Raw genomic sequence first — 20,634 nt, 5'->3', positions numbered from 1 at the left:
CACTCGCGGGATGTGTTCGGCTTTCCCAGGCTAGATCTGAATTCTCGTTCCGCTACTGCAGCTCTGTCCCCTTCAGTTAATCCTGACCTGAAGAAATTATGCTTTAAAATAAAATGTTTGCAGGGRTTTAGGTGGAGCCGTTGGTGGGGAGCCCCTGTCTTCTCTCGTACTCTATGGGGTGGGTGAGTTGCTTCAGCTGCATCTTGTCTTCCTGCACAAACACGTCAGGAGTCGCGTACAGTTAGAGAAGATCTCCTTCGTATGGACATATCAGAGGAAGATTTAGATTTTTTTTAATTAATACCAAAATTTAGAGAATAAGAAACCAGATATTAAAGCTGTGTTAAAATGCACAGTCTATCCTACAATATCCTTGCCATTATACATGAGCATATATATAGGCAGTCTTGACCCCTGAGTTTTCTAAACCCTTGCRGACTTATAAATAGTTATAGTCCTTCCTGCCATGTTATTTCAACCGCCCAGGTTTCCCTGTCGTTTGGGGGGAGTTGGAGGCTTGCTATCYGAGCCCGAGAAACCCTCCTTCCCAAAAGATGCCGTTCGGCAGATGGGGATTACAGTCACATTGGTTGAGCGATGTGGGAATCACCTGCCATCCTTGTGGCCGCTTGCTGGAAGTCTTTAACTGAGAAGTCCTTTCAGCAATGAAAATTAGCAACCGTCTCCACTGGCCCGCAGGGCTTCCATCAGGGTTGTTTTTTTCAGATTTATGTGCATCACCTCCCAATGACAGATCTCATAGGCAGTCCGAGCCGTATGAGCTGATCTTTCTAATATCATGTTTGTACCAGGTTTGTATACAGTCATCACTCATTTGAGGTGCGTGTCCCCTAGATAACTTGTCCCGTATGGAAGAAGGGCAGATACCCTCTTCCTTCACCCCCAGACCTCCTTGCAACAGTTTCAGGGCTGGTTGGGTTTTAGCCACTCCATTTTATTATAARCTAGAGATGAATTAAATCCACACCCAGGAGGTCACAGTTTCAACGGCAAGGACYGGGCATGCTGCACAGGGCCGGCGGCTTCTCGTCAGCGAGAGCAAAAGCCGGGCTCGCTCCGGGTGCGCTTAGCAAAGYGAGCTCTGCGCGGAGTCACCACCGTGCAGTGCAGAGACGGCGGAGCATCGTCGCTTCGAACGCTTTCCCCCCGCGTTTTTTGGTTGTTTTCTCCTGGATTTTCCATGCGAAGGCTAGCGATGGCCGCGTCGCCCAAGCGGTGGCGGTCTGCATCGGGATTCTGCGCGCCTTCGGCTGGGAGTCGGGAGGTGGCGCGGGGTTTTGCAACATTCGCAATGAGAAGCCGCTTTGAAGCAGGTTTGGTTGTCAGAAAAAGATGCTCATCTACAGATTAATTTGAAGTCGCAGCTCTCCATCTCACAAATATTTTGTGTTTCAGCAAATTGTGGCTTATTTAGTTTCTTGACAGTGCAGAATTCCAGTTTTACAGGCTGAGAGGGATATTCCAGTGCAGAAAAGCCCAAAGGAGGGGCAATTAGAGTAAGCAGATCTGCAGATGTGAGGGCAGCTGTTCTGGCTGGTTTTCAGAAGGCCCTGGGAGTCTCTAGCGTCTCAAGCAATGCAGGACAACATCAATTCCTTCATGGAAACATGCTCCAGCAGCTGGCAGGTTGTTAGGTTAAAGCAAATGGTAGCAAAATGCTCTTCTGCTACTTACTGAAACTTTGAAATAGAGATGAAAAGATTCAGATTGCAATGAATCAAGTTGTAGCCCTCTTTCATTACCTTCCTAAGAACTGCTTCAGCCACCAATGCCTCTGCTTTTCCTTGCATTGCTAGGGAGATGCCCTCGAATTTCTCCTCTTCACTCCTTGAAATGAAAAAAAAAAATCTCACTCTGTAGAAATGCAAAAATTAACACAATCAGTTTCTCAGTTTTGAGACCTTCTTGTTGCACCAACATGCATCTGTCCATATCGATATAATACGTAGCCCAGTTTTATCAAGCTTCTGCTAGAATATAAATCTCGAGCAGCATCCTCAGTRGTGTGAGCATGCACTGGCCTTGCCTGGAATATTGCACCTGATCCGCAGGGTGTGCGGGGCCGCTGCAGGGATAGGTAGGAAGGTTCTTCTATATTAAGATGTGACGAAAGCAAACACCGGAAACTGTRTTTGTATTTGGACTGAGTTGTGCCATTTAAATGTTGCCAATTATTAGTGTTACAGGTGCTAAAGCTTACCGGTCGAACTTTAAAGCCAGTCTGCATTTTTTAAAACAAAATYTTCTGCATGGGAAGATTGAGGTAGAGCCAGTATTTTCCTTGTGCAAAGAGCAAAGGTTTTGATTGTCATATAGGAAAATCCCATCACCAGGCTGTTTTCATTTCATATATGCTAGAAGAGTTGAAATAACTTTGCTTAGATTGGACCTAATGCTTAGAAGTGCAAAGATTTTTCGTGCTTGTTGTGTTGTCCAAGTGATCTTAAACCTGCTAAAGGGTGTCGCGGGGCACGGAGCCAGCGGACGCGTGGAGCGTGCGTTTCTGCCTCGTGGCAGGGTCTTTAATTACAGCGACCATAAGCAAGAAATTTCACTTTTGCAGCTTCCCTTTCCCCTGCCTGTCAACTTCTTCCTCATGTAAAATGCTTTGAACTCGTTCAATGGAAAAAGCTATGAATGAGCCACATATTTTTAACAACAAACCAGCGGGTGATAAACGGGCTTATTTCTTTTTCACCTTTTGCAACGAAAAGCCTCCCGAGAAAGACTAAACAGCGATTTCGTTGACGGTGGTTTTTACTCTGCCAGCATCCACGTTGATGCCGCTTCCCTGTCGTTCCTCCCTTGCAGTGCGCTTCGCGCCTTATCGACCTCCCGACATCTCTCTGAAGCCGCTGCTCTTCGAGGTGCCCAGCATCACGACGGAGTCGGTGTTCGTCGGCCGCGACTGGGTTTTCCATGAGATCGACGCGCAGCTGCAGAGCTCCAACGCCAGCGTGAACCGAGGCGTCGTGATCGTCGGCAACATCGGGTTCGGGAAGACCGCCATCATCTCCAGATTGGTTGCCCTCAGCTGCCATGGCACACGCATGAGACAGATTGCTTCTGATAGCCCACATGCCTCTCCAAAACGTAAGTCCTACGGGACACGCGTCTTCAAAACTCGGAGACCTTTTCTATTCTGTAATTTTTTTTGGCTGAAAAGATGCTGTTGCTCTTCAACCCCAATAAATCATTTTAGCTTTTGTTGCCAAATCCGTGGCTCTGGAAGCGCCCCTCAGCAATATTTGTACTACTCCCGTTCCAAATCTGCTCTTAGAAGAGTCAAAATAGTCTGTCTCTTATTTTTCTGACATAGAAATATCACAGATTCTCTCTGGTCTGCTTAACAGAAAAAACTCTGGTTGTAATTGCCAGGATTTCATTATTATAAATCTGTGCCGAACCATTGCATCCTCCTTCCCATATGACCGGTTTCGTGGTTTATCATGGTATAAAGGTTTAGAGGAGGTCTCACGCTCCGTATAGGCTTGACGCCCGGTTGCCCTACCTCTTGTGGTCCCATCCAGCTCGTGTCACTCTGCGCTGACATGTTCGCAGGTGGGGCTGACAGCATTTCCAAACCGCACAGCTCCYGTTAAGTGAATAAGACAGGAATAAAAATACCGGGTTAGGCACCTGAAGGTGTCTTTAAGGATCTGGGTCACTATATCTCAGTGAAGCTGTCACTAAATCTGTTTGCTGCCTTCGAGTGCTCTTACCATGTAGAAACATCTGAAATGTCACCAAATGTTGGCATGCTGAATAATGTCACTTGTCAGAGCTAAATGAACAATGTGTAGTGAAAGGCAGGGCTTGTTTCTATATTTTAACTACAGCCCTGCAGTGCACCAACTGTACGTCTCCCCAGTCTGTTTGGAGGGATTGTGGGGATTAAAGAGGCTGTACTTGACTGTTTCCAGACTAAAAGCTTGGATATTTTCAGTGAGAAAGAGCCCTGCATCTTTCACGCACAAAGGACAGAGAAAAGATCCTTGGTCCTACCAAACGCACCGTCTTTCAGGTCCCGCTCTGGTGCGTCTGTGAAGCTGGAAGGGGAATGACTCCCCAGTGTTAGCTGTTGGGATAGAAGCCCTCAGAATCGATCAGCAAATTGGACTTTATTTCCTAAAGAGCTCAGAAGTCCTAGTCTAGCAAGAGAAGATAAGATTTGTAATGAAAATGCCCTTGATTTTTTTTTTCATGCACTGAAACAAATTTCTATTTTGCTTAATAAAAATCTATGTTTAATAATAAAAGCTGATCAGGTGATCTGACTGTACTACAGCAGTCGTGTTATGAGTAAACTGGCATAAATACAGCCCCTTGCTGGTAATTCCTGTCTCAGAAGGATAATACAGGTGAAGGTGCTGTCACATGCTCAAAATCAAGAGTGTGCATCATTGCCAGTGCATTCAAGATTTAATTATGTAGGCAGTAGTCCTCCTCCTCTGTTGTTTACCATTAAATAGGTTAATGTTTGCCTTATGATTTCAAGTCAAACTCAAGGATACGTTGTAGTAATCCATGCAGGAACATCCTCTGTCAGTAGAGTCTGCACTTAGGAGGGCTGCTGCTTTTAAAACATCCCTAAAATAAAGAAATCAGTAATTGCACATCAGTAAATACTGCAGGTTATGCTATCATTCAAAAGTATTCTAAAAGAGTATCTATTTGTTTAAAAATGAGTGGTTTAAAAATGCTAACCACAAGGGCCAGGTAAATAGATTATTGTAGCAAGCTAATGGTGAAGCTGATTCTGCTTTACCAGGCAAAAGAAACTGCTGAAATGCAATATAAAGCAGTTAAATATTACAGAGATGATTCCAGTATAATTCATTATTTGCTTGCAAGCCTTTTCCAGGTCCTGGTGCTATTCTGAATTTCTCTGAATTCCCTGCTCGCTCTCTCTCTCTCATCACTTTAATGGCTTTCAGATAGATATGCTAGCTATGGCTCTCCATTTATGCATGTTATAAAATGGTCCCATAATTCAGAAAAATTGGCTGTCTCCACTGAAGAAAGTCTCGGAATCAAATTAACAATTGATAGTTTGCAATGAGGGAAGATCTCCTGGTGGACCTGCAGACTAGGAGAGCGTTACGCTAAAGTATACCAGACTTGAAGAGAGACCACACTTTCAGGAACGTTCAATTCACTCAATAAAAGTGCTTAATTTTAAATCACTTAAGTTGCTATGGAAGACATGACTAARGCAAGCTCAGAGCTTTATCTTAGCAGGCCTTCCTGTGTTGTTTCCCAAGGAAATTTCTTTGGGAGCCTTTGTGGTGGACCAGGACCATGGTCTACCACTGCCTGAAGCCCAAAGGGTGCTTGTGGATGGTATGGTAACTGTTGTGAACGCACTGCTAGAAAATATCAGCAGGGCAGTATGTAATAATGATGTTACTCATGCTTGTCCTCYGGCAATTCATAACCTCTTTCCTTGGGACAGATGTGGACGCAAACAGAGAGCTGCCCTTGACGCAGCCGCCTTCCRCCCACTCTTCAATCACCAGCGGGAGCTGCCCTGGGACCCCCGAAATGCGCCGCCGCCAGGAAGAGGCCATGCGGAGACTTGCTTCGCAGGTACGGAAAAATGCGTTTTGTGGGTGTTTTAGTCCCTGGGAAAATGTTGAGTTTAATGGAAGCTCTTGGAAGGTCTCCTGTTTTACGTCACTTTGTGCACTGGAAAACGCGTGCGTTCGAGTGCTTATGGGAAGGATATAAGGAAAACCTTCTGGAACAAGTTTTATTACCCTAGGAAAGCTCTTTCTGTAAAATGAAATTCCCGTTACATCAAGTACACTCCCTTTCTGCTCTGAGAGTTTATCTTTTCCAGCCATCTTACTTTATCCTTGCAGCAGTGGGCATGTTATGATATGACACAGTTACCAGAACAACTGTTATTTTTCCTGAATAGTGAAAACAAAATTGCTAAGTGACCAGTGTTTGGTTTTGAAAGGAACGGGTACTGCGACCGTCACTGCTACGTGGTGCCCTTCCGCAGTTTTTGGAAAAGTCGCCAAAAGAGATTGTAGCCCTCTGAGCGATACACAAATCTTTTGCTGTTTTGACAAGAGTGGATTGTATATAACACTATTGCTTACTGTAGGTGCGATTTACAGCTTGAGTTTTATTGTATTACTGACATTTAGCCCTGCTTTTGTGCTGGTGGGAAGGTGCTGTTATATTGCTTTGAAATCCGAGGAGTTTGCTCCTCCTACACGTTTTGAGAGGATGTGAGCAGTTTCTGCTTTCCTGTTGCCGGCTCCCACTTTGGAGAAGAAAATATCTAGCAAAGGCTTTGCTCTGAGTTATTGCCAGGCCTTGTTTTGCTTGGCTTTTTGTGCCAGATACTGTCTTGTCCTGTCTGTTTTCTCCTGCATCCAGATGGCAAGGCAGAGAGCAAGAGATGTCTGTGTAAATAAATGCTAAACCTTGCATGAATATTCTCCTCTTCCACGTAGACTTCTTGAAAGGAGCACAGTGGCCAGCTCTGCTTTTGTTCAGAGCACATTAGTCATCGTATTCCCTGTAAATCTTAAACATTACAGACTACCAGAAAGGCCGGTAAAGTGTTCTGTCTCTGCTTAAAATACCTCATCTATCTAGACTTTTTTTCCCTGGAGTGCTTAAGTAATCCTGTTGGATATGTAATTGATAAATGGTTGCAGTTTTAGCTTCAGTTTCCTCCTGAGCAAAGCTAAGGGCTGTGACTTTTTCAAGCACCCCGTGCATACGTTATGCACTGAAGCTTTTTTGCATCTCTGGTCAACAGAAAAAAGAGTAAGAAATAATCTYGATAGCCAAAAATAAAATAAAAGTAGGTCATGATAGCTTGGCCGTAGACCCATTCAGGAAAGGTTTTCAAAGAGCAGTCCATCCCCTAGCCAAAATTTTTGCAAAACAGATCATGTAGTTTGCTGTCAGAACATGACAAATGCRTTCGGAAGATGTGCTAGCTCTTGTCCTAGGAGCAGGAATACAGATTGTTAGTGYGATTGTTAATCTTGCAGTAAATCCTGACTACTGTAAACGTTGACTGATTCCAGAAATAACTGTCACTGGCTTCCAAGCATGAGGCCTTCAAGAAAAGATCAATGCCAAGGCTGGTTAGTTGACCTTAGGATTCTTGGAATCATTTATTTTACTGGAATAGCTGACACAGCATGCAAAACTTCTGAAAAACTTCATACTCTTTAGCAAACAGTTCCTGGGATGAGTCAGAGAAGTAGCAGTACAGCTTGATTCAGCATTCAGAGACCTCAGTTCTATTCCCAGCTTTGCCGTTAGCCTGGTTGGGATCCTTGGAGAGCTCACTTCTCATCTCCCTGCCTTCGTTTCCCTGGCCATTAAAAGAAAAATGCAGATAATGGTCCTTTGATATCTGATGTTGAGAAGAATATGTAACTAGGTATTGTTTGATTTCTCTCAATTCACAAAAGCAGTTGTCTTCCAGGTAGTGTTGATATCCATGCCTGAATGAAGTCATGCATTAAAATTAAGCACATGCTTAAATCCTGATTGACCTTCATTTCCTATCACAAGGGGTCATTCTACTGAAAATATAGGAGGTTTTTTGGCTTGTTTGTTTTTTGTCTTACTCCTTTTTTGAGTTCCATGTTCCTGCTGATTGTTCTTTTTCATAAGCAACAATTCTGTTTTTATTACATGAAAACATTTTCCAGAACCGCTGCACAGCATGTAGCAAACAGTAAGTTTGATGGATTATCAAGCCTTCAGGAACTTAGATAAAGGCAGATAAAATGTTTTAGGATGTTTGTCAGATTGATAGTTGGAAGCTACGTGTTAGTGCACTCTTAGTAACCTCCTGTACTACTCGGCACCGCTGACGAATACTTGCTGTCAACAGCAGATAAATTGATCTGCTTAGAAGGAACCGTGCCATGTGATGTCCTCCTAGATAAAATAAACACTGGCTATTCAAGCCCAGCTGCGGTTTTCGAAGTCTCTGAGTGAAGTTATGGAGGGAAAGGATTACTGGCCTGACAACAGAATTGAAAATCCGTTAAAACAACARCTTTGAGCTCTTTGATCTGTATATGATCACCTCACTGAGAAAGTCGGTCACCGGCATCTAACTTGTCTTTGAAAGATCATGGAAGTTTATTGTTGGTACAAGCTTTGAAGGTAGTGAAGTTCTAAGCAGAGCGAATACACTGAAATGTCTTTATAGACAGCAGTAAAAATATTCTGTTGAAATGGGTTAGCCATCTAAATCTGGCATTTTGTGGGGCATTCTAGGAGAAAACCTTCATGGAGGTAGGCTAAAGGCTCTCCAAAGTCTAACCTAAAAAACAAAAGGAAAAAAAAAAAAGGAATATCCTTTGATGCAAGAGAAAGGGAGAGAAGAGCCCACTCCTTTATCAGTAGCAGTGGAATAAAACAGCTCCTAATGGCCTGCTTGAAACAGCTTTGTTCAAGTGGCTGAAGAAGAAAGAGCCCAAGGAAACGAAGGAAAGACTTGACCCTTAGGTTAGTGTGACATTTCTCATCCTATGCGTGGAAAAATATTTCTTGGACGTGTGTTGAACAGTTGCATGAGGACTTCAGTCAGAACTGAAGCAGAGGGGAAAGTGTTGACAGTGATGGACAACCACAATTGTCAGGAATATTTTAAGAGATATGTAAAACATATGTGAGAAAACAGAGCTAAGTGCAGATGTTCCACCTCTGCTTGCACTGCGCAGTGAAGGATGTTCTCAGGTTGTACTGCGGCCATTGCGAAAAAGAGAAAGTGAGCATTGTAAAAGTGGATTAATAATATATTCAAAGGTTTAAGAAAGTGTTGGCACAGGCTGCAGCATGCTGGTGGGAAGCATGCCGTCTCTCTCACCCACTCCGTTCCTTCTGAAAATGTCACTTACCCCCAAAACTCCGAAGTTGTGCGTTTATGATGACAGAAATGAAAGGTGAACAGTTGTTTTTCCTCCTCTGGATTATTCAGGGTTGTACTTTCCTGWCTGTTCTTTGTGCAGTAAGGTCTTAGGGGGCAAGGGTTGCTTTTAGCTTTCATTGTCAGAGATGAGAGATTAATTATAAAAATAAGGAAGCAAATACCGCCTAGCAGGAGCTCCACTCAGACCGTCTTTCCAGCTTTCTTGCCATGCTGGAAAAGAGCAGCATTTTSTTGTATTCTTAGGGAGCGATTTGACGTCATCCATGATTTCTAGTCCGGTGATCATCAGCAAATTAATGGAGAAGAAAAATGCTTAGAAATGAGTCAGTTTAGAAAACCAGTATCAGGTATCATTTTTTCCTGCAAAAACTGCACAAGAGGACAAGCTGTATCCAACTTGTGTCGAAGTTACGTGAAGTTGTCCTCACCAGTTGGTCCTAGAAGAGAAAAACATCCCAGGCGGTGGTGGACTGCCATTGAGGTGTCTCAGGTCTCAGTCCCTCACTTTGGTCAGAAATGGGGTCTGGTGGGAAAAGTTGTATACTCTTCAGGGTTTGCAATGAATTTGGGGCATCAAGAGCTAAAGGACTTGCCTTCCATTGCCTGGAAGGAACCTTGCTGTATATGTGACATTTTAATAGCTTTCTAGCAGAGATTTTGTGAATCAGTTTCCTGATTTATTTTTTGAAGGTAAAGTTAATCCTCTTGCCAGCAACTGAGCTGGCACAATCCCTTTTTATTTTTTTCCTCTTTCACTCCTGGGCTTCTCCTGCCTCTGAAGAAAAGCTGAGGCAATCACTGCTAATGAGCTTCCCACCGGTCATGGTGAAGAAGAAAAGGAGGTTTGTCAGATCCCCGAGCTCAGAGTAGAGCTTACCGGGAACATCTCTCTGCCACTTTTCCTCCACCTCCTGTAGTCTGTTGGGGTTTCTATCGCAGCATGGACAAGAGAGGACTGCAGGGAAGAAGGACAAGTGAGGCAGGCTTGCCAGATCCGGCAAACTCTCAAAAGTCGTGAATAAAACTACTCAGATTTCAACATCCGTCTTGACACTTGCAAATAAAACATTAGCATTTCTGGCAAACTGTGCTTGCTCAGTCTTTTGTTTTAATATATATGCATGTATTATGGAGCGAAGTTTGCAGGATTCCTGAATTTATTTCAAATCTGCCCTCTGACTACGAGCAGGCTACCAGTTCTTCAGCGATGCCGGTGGGTCAAGCTAGACTTGGCTGCTTTGCTCCAGTAGATGCACGCCAGCTTTCCTGSTGAGCTGGCCTCGCTGTGTAGAGCTGAATATGTAGCTTCACGTAGCTGTTAAATCCATCTGCTTTTATTTAGCGCTTGTAAACATGCTGCCTGATATGACAGTACAATTGTAATGCGAAACTTCAAAAAAAAAGAGAAAAAATTATGAATACAGAAAGTAAGCATTTTAAATCTAAGATCCCATTAAAAGGACAGTACTCCACACCGCTCTCATGGTGTGCTGTGTTTTTTCAGGTTTTTTTGTAGTTTTGGGGTTATTTTTGTAATTTTTCATCCATTAAAATACTTCTTGGCTTCACTCCCCCTGGCCAGAGCAAGCGAGGCACCGTTGCTACGGCACCACGTTGCTGTCCTCGCAGRCTGCTTTTCTCTCTCCAAATGATCCTGTGCAAAGTGTAACTTGGACGGATACATCTCCACTGGARCGCTGCCTCGCCTTTCCAGAGCTGGTCCTGCACCTCAGGAAAACGAAACGGGTGCCGTTCCCCCCCAAGCCTAGCACGTGCTGAAAACCCCCAAATGCTCGTCCTATGGGTCCTCTGCATTTCAGCAAGGAGCGCGACGCCCGGCGGGGAAGCGCAGGTCAGAGGTGGGATAGCCCAAGGCAAGGTCAGCTCAGCTCRAAGGAAGAAGCCTAAGCCACCTCTGATGGGTTACCCCACGCAGCACAGCAGGTTTCGGAGCTCTGCTCCCGTCGCGTCGACTCACCCTGCGGACGCTGGGCGCCGCCGTTGGCTGCTCTCCCCATCCTCCGAGCCGCGAGCCGGCRTGTCTCCACCGCTGCTGCAGGCCCGTGAAAAGAAAGGGAGCGCTCCGGCCTTATGCGGAGGCGGAAGGGTTCGTTACTGCTGAGCCTCGATGCCCTGCGACGCTAACGAGTTGCGGAGGGCGTTTGCTGGCGTACGCAGCTCTGTAAAAGCAATGAACGTTCGTTCCCAAGAAACTGGGTCACCACATAGGCGCGCAGTCATGTGCAAGGGATAAACTACAGCCGTGCTGGTTTCCATTATATTATTGAAGACAGCGTTATGCCTGGCAAATGGCCTTTTGGCAGGTGAGAGCATTACTCCGAATTTAGGTGAAGCCATTTTGTATGAGCTAAAAGGAGATAAATCTCACTACATGCAGAAACATGGTTGAAATACGATGTTGAAGCCCTTCGTTAAGAGCAGGGAAGTGCTGGAGGAACTGAAGTGTTTCAACTAGCGCCAGGGATAAGTGAGGCTCTTCCCTTTAGTCTGGTTCATCTGTATAAGAAAATGGAGATGGACTGGCCTCCCTGCATGGTGCTTCTACGGCAGGAGGCTGCGGCAAATCACACCGGAGGCGCGATGTCGGAGGAACACTGCTTAAGTGGAAGATATTATTTTTCACAAATAGTGCCAGAAAACTGCTTAAAATTGGCCTGTCCTATTAAGTAAAAATAACTTATTTCCCTTGAGCTATCTTCAGCCCCTCTTTCTCTTTCTCCTTTGATGTTCACACTGTCCTTCCCGTCTTTCTCATATTACTGTTCCTGGCTGTTATCTACTCCTGGCATGTCATGTTCTCCCTCTCCCTCCCGCCCTCTCTTTCTCTCTCTCCTTTTTTTCCCCTCCCTCACAGCTCAGTCTCTTCACTCCCTCTGTTCTTTATCGGGGATGCACAATCTCTTCCCTGCTCCCTGCGCTTCCCAGCCTTTCCTCTTCTCTTCTTCCTGCTGCTTCCATTTAACGTTCTCCCTCCTGTTGTAGTGGCATTTTCCATGATGCTTGCAATAGCTGTCCTGCTTTTAACAGGAGAGTGTCTTCCTTTTTCTTCCAGCAGCTGTTTCCTTAGATCTCACCTGTATAAGGAAATCTCCCTTTTTTTCTAACTTCATGGATTTCTTCCATGCTTTTGCAGCTGAACCAAAACCCATATCAAGTTAGGCAAAGATAAATGACTGTATAGTACAAACCAGGTGAAATCAGTAGCTTGGCCTTGAAGATCTAGAGTGTAGTTTACGTACCCATGATTTAGGATATCATTTTGGCACAGGGAAGAGAACTACAGGAGAGATGCACGGATTCTGCAYGTCAGAATTGGCCGCTGTTGCTGAGGCCCATGTCCAAGGAAGGGCAGATGAGGAGGGGAACGGGAATGAGAGGCTAGAAGAACAGGCAATATGAATGGTGAGAGTTACGCAAGGCTGGATGGAAAGAGAAATGGGAAAWGGTCGTGGCAGGAAGGAGAAAGTAGGAGGGCTGGCATTGGAAAAGTTGGGCAAAGAGATTCCTGAAATCTTACTGGTTTTATCACCTAAAGAGACTGTGAATACTTCCTTTGAGGTTTCTGCTTTTACAGTTAAGAAGATGAAGCGTGCRGCTTTTCTGAATAAATGAGAATATAGATGCTCCTTGCCACCACGTCAGGAGATACTGGGGTCATGGTCCTGCTGGATGGTGGTCAGCTGGAGGCAGTGCTCTGGCTCATCTGTGTCTGATGTTTCTCAAGCCTTATAAAACCTAATTAATGTAAAAAAGGAAAAAAAATGGTTACCGAAAAGCTCATGGTTTGTAGCCAGCTAGGCTCTCCAGATCGTTTTAAGAGAGTAGCCCTTGCAGACCAGTCCTCACTCGCTTTATTTTTTCTGTTTCCAAGAGATGCCTAAGCTAAGCTGCCAAGGAGCTGTTTGGCATTAACCGGGGCAGAATCGGAAGAATTGTGTTCAAAAGAGAAGAATGTCTGTCCTCAGAGCCCACATTTTGAGTGGAGTCACTTGGAAGTGATTTCTCTTTTCTAACTTTCGAGAGTTTTAAGCATTTGCAAAATGTGAACGTGTGCTGGCTATGCAGCCCAGAGCCTGCACAGATGGCATGTGATGGCTGAGCGCTTTCCTGACCCCGTGCTCCAGCATGTGGAATCATTCGAGGTAAAGTATGCATGCTACAAGTATGCGTTGGTTTGAAGCTCTCCCTAAAGCAAGAAAGAAGGAAGTGATACAAGTTTGTAACTTTTTGGCATTTGCTATTTCATATAAACAACATAACGCCTTGGCTTCTCGGTATTTTGCGTGGAATTGCTCAACTTGTCTTTATGAAAGATCTTGTCGAAACTACGTTCTCAGACCTTACAAAAATAGCATAAATATGTATTTTGAATGTGAGCTTTCATTCTCAGTGCTCTTGATCTTAGGTGTTACTTTTCCCATCCTTTGTTTTCATCCACTTTTGCATTAGGGTTGCTTATAGGCATTGTATATTGTTTGAGATCCAGGAGATTGACTTCTATTAAACATTAGAGCAAGGAACTGCTCATTCAACTTCCAACTTTCTAAACAACATGTAAAAAACAGAGCTGAAACTAAGTTTTAGAAGTGTTGAAAGTACTATTTAGTGTGATGACAAAGTTCACATTGAAATTATGATTAGAAAAATTGTGCCTTACATTGTATCGGGCAAAAATAGATGTTTACCAGTGGCAACATCTAGGCATGCCCATATCTTTGGAAGAGCAGGATGTTCCCCGATAATTTCATGCATTGTAACACAATTTCTAGATAAAATTAAATGTTTAATTCAAAGATTTTGGTTGTGATGAGAGTTGGTTGGAAACTTTTCAGCAAAGCAGTTTTTAAAACAAAAATGGTGGGTTTATGGAAAATGAATCTTTTTTGTGAGAGCATGCCTTTCTTTTTCAGTGAAATCTTTATTTCTGGGCTATACAAATTCTTATTTTTGTTTCTTGGATGTATTTCTTGGCTTGTCCAGTCCAGAGAGAGAGGAGGAGAGAATAATAACGCCCAAAATAAGAACCAGGGTAAGGATGAGAGTGCTCATTTCCGATGCGCAGCAGGGACCAGGCGTGGTCTCCTTAGATGAGTCTCCTAAGCATTGGAGATGGCAATCCATCTCTCTCCAGCTGGATTCATGAGCCATTAATTAAGCATACAAGTGGAATAACTGCAGTGGGAGAGGAACCTGCCCTAGAGCAGTTAATGGCCAGGTATTAAAGGCATTCACCTAATACAGGGGAGAAAGAACATGGTTTGAACCCATTTCCCCAGTTCTGGGTGAGCACCTTCCTCACCAAGCCACGGGTTATTCTGAAGCCTTTCCTTCATTTCTCATGGCAAACCTGCTCTTATTCCCAAATGTGGAAGAGGTAAACTTTTTGAAACCTCAAAAACTTTCACAGCGCAAGAAAACTGTTTTCCCCCCACCCCAACTCCAGTTATATAAGCGAGGAGCCTGATTTCTAACACAGATTCATCTTTTCCAGCACCAGCTTTTGGCAGCGTCTCTTTGTGATTTGAAAATCAAGAAAATGTCACGGAGAATAAATAACATCAAGACGAAATTTTGGCGCAGTTGCATTTCTGAGAACATCGTAATGTCTTCCCTTTAGTTGCCTTCCCAAAATCTTTGTGGCTTACCGGTTTATTTTCAGGTCCATCTATTAAGCCCCACATTTAACAGCATGCTATTTAAGGCTTAGTCAATATACCAGTAAATCCAGTATAAGTATCAAGAATGTAGCTGAAAGGGTTTAAATTAGTTGTGACTGTCTGTATGTTCCAGAAAAAGGAATATAACGGTGACGGTTGCCTTTGGGAGTAGGTTGTAGGTGTATCCCCTTTTTCATGACTTGGCTCTTTGGATTCCTCATGAAGAGCGGACTTAAATCCACACATGTTATACGGAAAGCGAGATGTCTGCGTATAGCGATTGGGTTTCTATTTTGGGGAGCGTGATRTGAAGGGAAAGTCGCTTCAGAACGTTATACTGTGGAATCCATGAGTTATAATCCTCAAATAAATAGAATTGCTGAATAGAAATCATTACTGTTATTACTGCTTTTCCCAGTGCCCTTTTCTAAGGGTGTACATTTTATTTTAACTGGCTGGTAGCAAAAATGCTGTTATGAATTGGGAGGTATCCATTAAAGCTTAAGCTCAAGTGTTAGGACTTGATGCTTGAAATAACAGCCCAGCTTTATCATTACAGTATGCATCACACCTCGTTTTGACTTTGAAAGGAAATTATTGCATTTTATCCCATCAGTAGTCTCATACAGTGCTATTTAAAATGAAAAGCCAACCCTGAGCCAACAACATTGGAGGACCCCAAAGCCCTTGGTGTTTTCATTACTCAGCACCGTTTTTTGTACCATTAAGAGGCCACCTCAGCCACCCCCACCACCATCCAGCTCACGCGCTGCTGCAAGCCGAAGGTTGGTTTTTGCAGGTAGAAAGCAGGAAAGCCTTAACCGCGGCCAGCAGCCACGGGCCGCATTTCATCAGAGAAGTTAATCTCAGACACATACTGCAGTATTTCAGAGTTCAGAAATAGGTTTCATTTTGAGGGATTTGCACACGGGGCTGCAGCAGTGGACAACGCAGCCTCGTTTTCCCGGATGCTGGTGGTGGTGGTACGAAGCTGATGCCGCCCTGTTTTGCAGAGAGACGTTGGGATGCTAGCGGGGCGATTTGAAAAGCGAATGCAATGAAGGGGAGGGAGCCGCCCTGGAGAAAAGCCGCTTGTCCTGGCAGCTGCTAGCACCAACTGGCCAGGCTGCGCAGAGAGGAGGCTGGTGCGTGCGCGGGAGCGGGAGGAGCTGGTCTGCGGAGCAATATTGGAGCAGCTGGCCGAGTGCTTTACGAGCAAAGAGTTTTCTGAGTTTGGGGGGTTTTCTTTTGGATACTGAAAACCAAAACAGAGGACAGCTGGCAGATTGGGCTGGGAAGATCCCGCTGGTTTTCTGCAACCTGGAAAAAGCGGGCAGAATTGACTAGGTTTGAGGCGCTCAGGAAATCAGATGACCTGGAAAAAGAGGAAGGTTTCCTGTTTTTTTTTTCTTGGATCGATTTTCTGAATGAGGAGCTGTGTCACGGCGGATGAGTAATGTGTAGTGAGTCTGGCTTCCCGCTTTGTTTGGGGAAATCTGTTGTTCGCGGATGCTACCTTGCTGTAAGGTGCTCTCTTCCAGCTCGTACTCCGCGTCCGCTTCTGCAAAGCGTGGCATTTGAAAACAGCAAATAAAAAGTAAGTTTAAGAAARCAATCACTGTTTATTACTGACACCGAGTCCTTAAACGGAGCTTGGAGCGCAATTCCATTGCTGCATGCTCAGCACGGCGCTCCGGATACRTCAGTTATTGTCACTGTCCGTCTCTGCAAACAGCTACAGCTTCGTTTCGTTTATTCCCCAAGTGGCAGATCCAGTAATTTTTCTGAATCAGTGCCTGTTTGTATCAGCTGATCCATCTGGATCCTTGTCACAGGTAGTTAGCACATGTTATCCTTAAAGGCCTCACCTGCCGGAATGCATAAAATCACCAAATGGAAAATGCTGCTTTTAACAATTTGCCCGAGTAACGTCTGACGACGGCGTATTTTTCTTCTTTTTCTCTCCATCAGGTCGTCGCTTATCACTACTGCCAAGCTGATAACGCCTATACCTGCCTCGTGCCGGAGTTTGTGCACAACGTGGCAGCCCTGCTCTGCCGCTCGCCGCAGTTYGTCGCCTACAGGGAGCAGCTGCTGCGGGAGCCCCACCTGCAGAGCATGCTCAGCCTGCGCTCCTGCGTCCAAGACCCCATGGCCTCCTTCCGCAGGGGAGTCCTGGAGCCCTTGGAAAATCTACACAAAGGTACTAAAAATGAGAGTCCCTATACCTCCCCTGAGCTCCCACCCATGCTTTCTTTTAAAAAAAATAATGCTTAGTTGCATCTGGGCTTCAAACAAAGCAATAGTTTAATTTTTTTGCATCTCAATTTCAAGAGCAGCAGAGAAAAAAGTGAGATTTAGAGAAGCTGAGAATATACCGTCATACCTGTCTGGAAGTGAGGGGTTAACCACCGCTCTCCTCCCTGCTGTCCGTGTCCATAGATGAAATGCTAATGACAGCATGAATTTGACTTTCTGTTTTCTCGCTTTCTTCCACATCCCAAGTTTGGCCTCACAGTTCTGAAGGTGAAAACAGGCAACTGTTTCCCTGCCCAGCTCTGCTTATGACAATGTGTTTTGATTTCTTTGTTAGGGGGTGAATTTTTTTCTCCCCTTGAACCATCATTATTTCCTGGGCTCTTGAGAATTTTAAGCTTTCAGCCCAAGACCTGGTACCATAAAAATCTATAGATATCCTTTGTAAAGCTTTTGGGGAAACTGATAGCAGACCCTTTCCTAATTAGTGATTTCAGGGATTTTCCTAAGGCAACATCGATGTTGTCTCCCTTTCCTTCCTGCGCGAGATGCAACTAATTCTTAGTAACAGTCACTAACTTTAAGATTGTTGCTTGATGCCATGAAAACTGTCAAAGCGTTGTAGAGTTCAGGACTCCGTTGTCCTGCAACCTGCAGTGTGTTTGTTAAAGTGTCATATTCTGTGTTATGGGCTGCAAAAATAACTCAGATCATTTTCTGTATGACCCTGCCTATCACAGTGCATGAACCAAAGTGAAACAGGTACAGCTGCAACCGAATTTGAAGCCCTGTTGTTCGAATCAATACTTCAGAACAAAGTGTCTGTATTCTTGGTGGCCACATCTGTCCCCAACGTTATGTAGCACACGTGGGTCTAGGAGGCGCAGCCAGCCCAACTCCAGGGCAGTTGATTTTCCTGGCATGGAGAAATGCCGCTGGAGGAGGAGCATGGCCGCTCTCTTACCAACACGCCTGGCGAAAGAGGATGCTTTAGGAACCACTGCTCCAAAGGAAAACAATCTGTTGGATTATCCTCCTTGGGCGGTATTCCAGCCCTTGAATTTAGAGCATTTCTGAGGATGCTTATTTCTCTTGCCAAGCAGGTTGACCCCCATCTGGTCCCAAGTTCTGGGGCATGGAAAAATTCTATATAAAGCCTTTTTTTTCCCCTCATGGGTCCTGCACTCAACATGGCTCTTGAGGGAGCCAACGATCAAGACTCCCATCTTTCAGCGTGGCTGATTGAGAGTGCTGGCAAACTAATCTGTGCTAAGTGTTTTGTAATGAAACGAGCAGTGTCTGGAAATGGGTTTGAAAATATATCACATTTAAGACTCTGTAAATATATCAGCAGGTCTTTTACAAGGTGCTGTTGAAGCTTTAATGCTACCGGGACAAAGTTATTGCGTAGCTGTTAATGTTGAATGCCACTGACAAACTTAGATTTGTGTTTCTCAAATATGCTTTCTAAATCTCAAAGAATCTAAATAATATGTAGCAGAAAGTTCTGGTTCTTGCCCCACTCCTGGCTTTTTCCTCTCTCCCTCAGGCTTTGTGAGAAACATGAGATGTGTGTGCAAAACTCAGGTTCCTACAATGTCCTCTCCAAGGTTTCAGAAAGTCATAAAATATATTTTCTACTATAACCAGTGATCTTACTGAGAAGTTAACTGAAAAAGGATTTATAATGATGTTTATTTTTCATACAGGTTTTAGCAGTAGGTGAAGAAATAAGCCCAACTTGACAACATAAGGCAATAATATGGGATTTTTGACATTCAGCAATACTGAAAGTGTGGTTTTTACTCATTTCTGTTCTCCTTGGTATACCACAGAGACAACTCGTGTCATTGATGAACATTTTATTTCAGATTTTTATAGAAAATTTCCTGACGCAATTCAAAGTCGAAGAGGGAAGATAGCCTCCTATCAGGAATGCCGAGCTTTTCAATAGCATGATTTATTCATAGCAGTTTACAAAGAAGAACAAACATTTTACTGAATAAAATCCATGGTACAAATTAGCAGCATATGCCAACCATAGACTCAGTTCTCCTATTTCCCAACTAGTATTGTATTTTTTAGGCAAGATTATCCTTGAGAAGATACCACTTGAGCCCAAGATCCCAGTCCACAAGAATATATATCATTAGTTATAATGATTTTTATAATGATAATAGAAATGGAGTACGTGTGGACCTGCCTATGTGCGGACATACCTATGGGTGTATGTGCAATTAAAGTATCATAGAAGAGAGATGCTGCTACTGTATGTTTTTTCGTTAGCAATAGCTGATGATGCCTTAAAACACTCTAGTGACTTTGTCGTGTATTGTAGTCATTTGGCCAGGCATTCAAAGAAATGCTTTTCTCTTTCTGTTTGTTTATCGCAGAGAGGAAGATCCCTGATGAAGATTTCATCATATTAATTGATGGTTTGAATGAGGCTGAATTCCACAAGCCGGATTATGGGGACACCATAGTCTCCTTCTTGAGCAAAATGATTGGAAAATTCCCTTCCTGGCTTAAGCTGGTAGTGACGGTCAGGACAAGCCTACAGGTATATTGAGACCAAGAGTCCTGGAAAACAGAAACTGCGTCTTTGTCATGATGGGCCTTGACAAGAAGGTCTTAGTGGATATCGTGATATGCTTGAGACCTTTTGTTTTCAAACAAAAACTCAAAAATGCTCTCTCCTCAGCGTGGAGAAGCTCGGGCACGCGCGTGCTCGTCCCCTTTCTGCCTGCCCCGCAGTTGTGAGGGGGATTGTTTCAATCTGGAGGAGGCAACCTCAGTCCAAGACATTATTCAGCTCAATTAAGCATATCTTTGGCAGGTGCTGAAGTCCTGAGCTGAATGTTGTTTGGGTTATTCTGAAGTATTTTCATCTTAGGTTACAGCTGAACAGGTTATTACCTTCAGCCTTAGCTGCTCATCGTCACTCTTTTAGCACGGGATTAAGCTGCCTGTAGTCGTCTGGCTCGACTGTTCATTGCAATGGAACAGGTTGGGAAGCTACAAAATGCCCCAGTCTGTACAGAGCTGCTGGTTACACCGTTTCGAAGTAGAGCTGGTTGATTTGCAGTCAGCTGCAGGAATGTTCATACGGACGTCAGAGAGACCAGACGAGCGACTGGGGTCGAGCTCAGAGCAGCGAGCTGCTCCCCTGGGAAGAAGGGCATATCCGCAGCACTAAGTTATGCAGAGCTGAGCCCATTTTTTTCATCATTCGATGTTTTTCGGTTAGCACGGGGCTGTGCAGTTCATTTTTACCGAGGTCCGTTAGGCAGTTTCGCTGAGATCTGCTAATATTTACTGAGATCCCCAGGCTGATTTACTGTGGTCTGCCTAGCAGGGTGCGTGTGCTGCTTCCAGCTCCGTCGAGCCGGCCAGCTGCTGCACGCTGCCTTTGGAGCCGGGAGCTGCAGCTGCTCTCCGAGACACCGGGAGAGCACAGGCTGTCTGCTGTTTTGTGCTGCAATTATTTTGTGGTCTGTAATGGAGTAGATGAAACACCATTTCAAAGATTTTTTTTTTTTCATAATTGTAGGTAAATTGCATCCTTGTGACTTTAATTTCTCATTTAATTAGGGCTTTTGGAGCCCAAAGTTTTTCATTGCGAGACTTACTTTAGCAATGTGCTCACCGTCTTATTTTTTTTGGAGAGCCGATTGCTTCTTCTGCAGCTGCGTTGCCCAGCTTCATTGAATCATTTCTCCTCACTTTGCAGAGTGCGGGAGTCCATAACACGAGTTC

The 20,634-nt window shown here is 44.3% G+C and overlaps 1 protein-coding gene across 1 annotated transcript in view; it reads left to right on the top strand.

The window, feature by feature from the left end:
• The window catches only part of TANC2 (tetratricopeptide repeat, ankyrin repeat and coiled-coil containing 2), a 204,442-nt gene that overhangs the window by 137,445 nt on the left and 46,363 nt on the right, over positions 1-20,634 (top strand). The window contains exons 9-12 of the mRNA XM_026059243.1: positions 2,833-3,114; positions 5,477-5,610; positions 16,594-16,825; positions 19,272-19,438. Coding sequence (XP_025915028.1) covers positions 2,833-3,114; positions 5,477-5,610; positions 16,594-16,825; positions 19,272-19,438 — 815 coding nt within the window. The remainder of the gene's footprint in view (positions 1-2,832; positions 3,115-5,476; positions 5,611-16,593; positions 16,826-19,271; positions 19,439-20,634) is intronic.

This window comes from Apteryx rowi, unplaced genomic scaffold (genome assembly GCF_003343035.1).
Source record: "Apteryx rowi isolate R43461 unplaced genomic scaffold, aptRow1 scaffold_154, whole genome shotgun sequence".
NCBI classification, from domain to species: Eukaryota; Metazoa; Chordata; class Aves; order Apterygiformes; family Apterygidae; genus Apteryx; species Apteryx rowi.
Note: the sequence above shows the minus strand (reverse complement) of the source record. Positions and strands in the feature narration are given on the sequence as shown.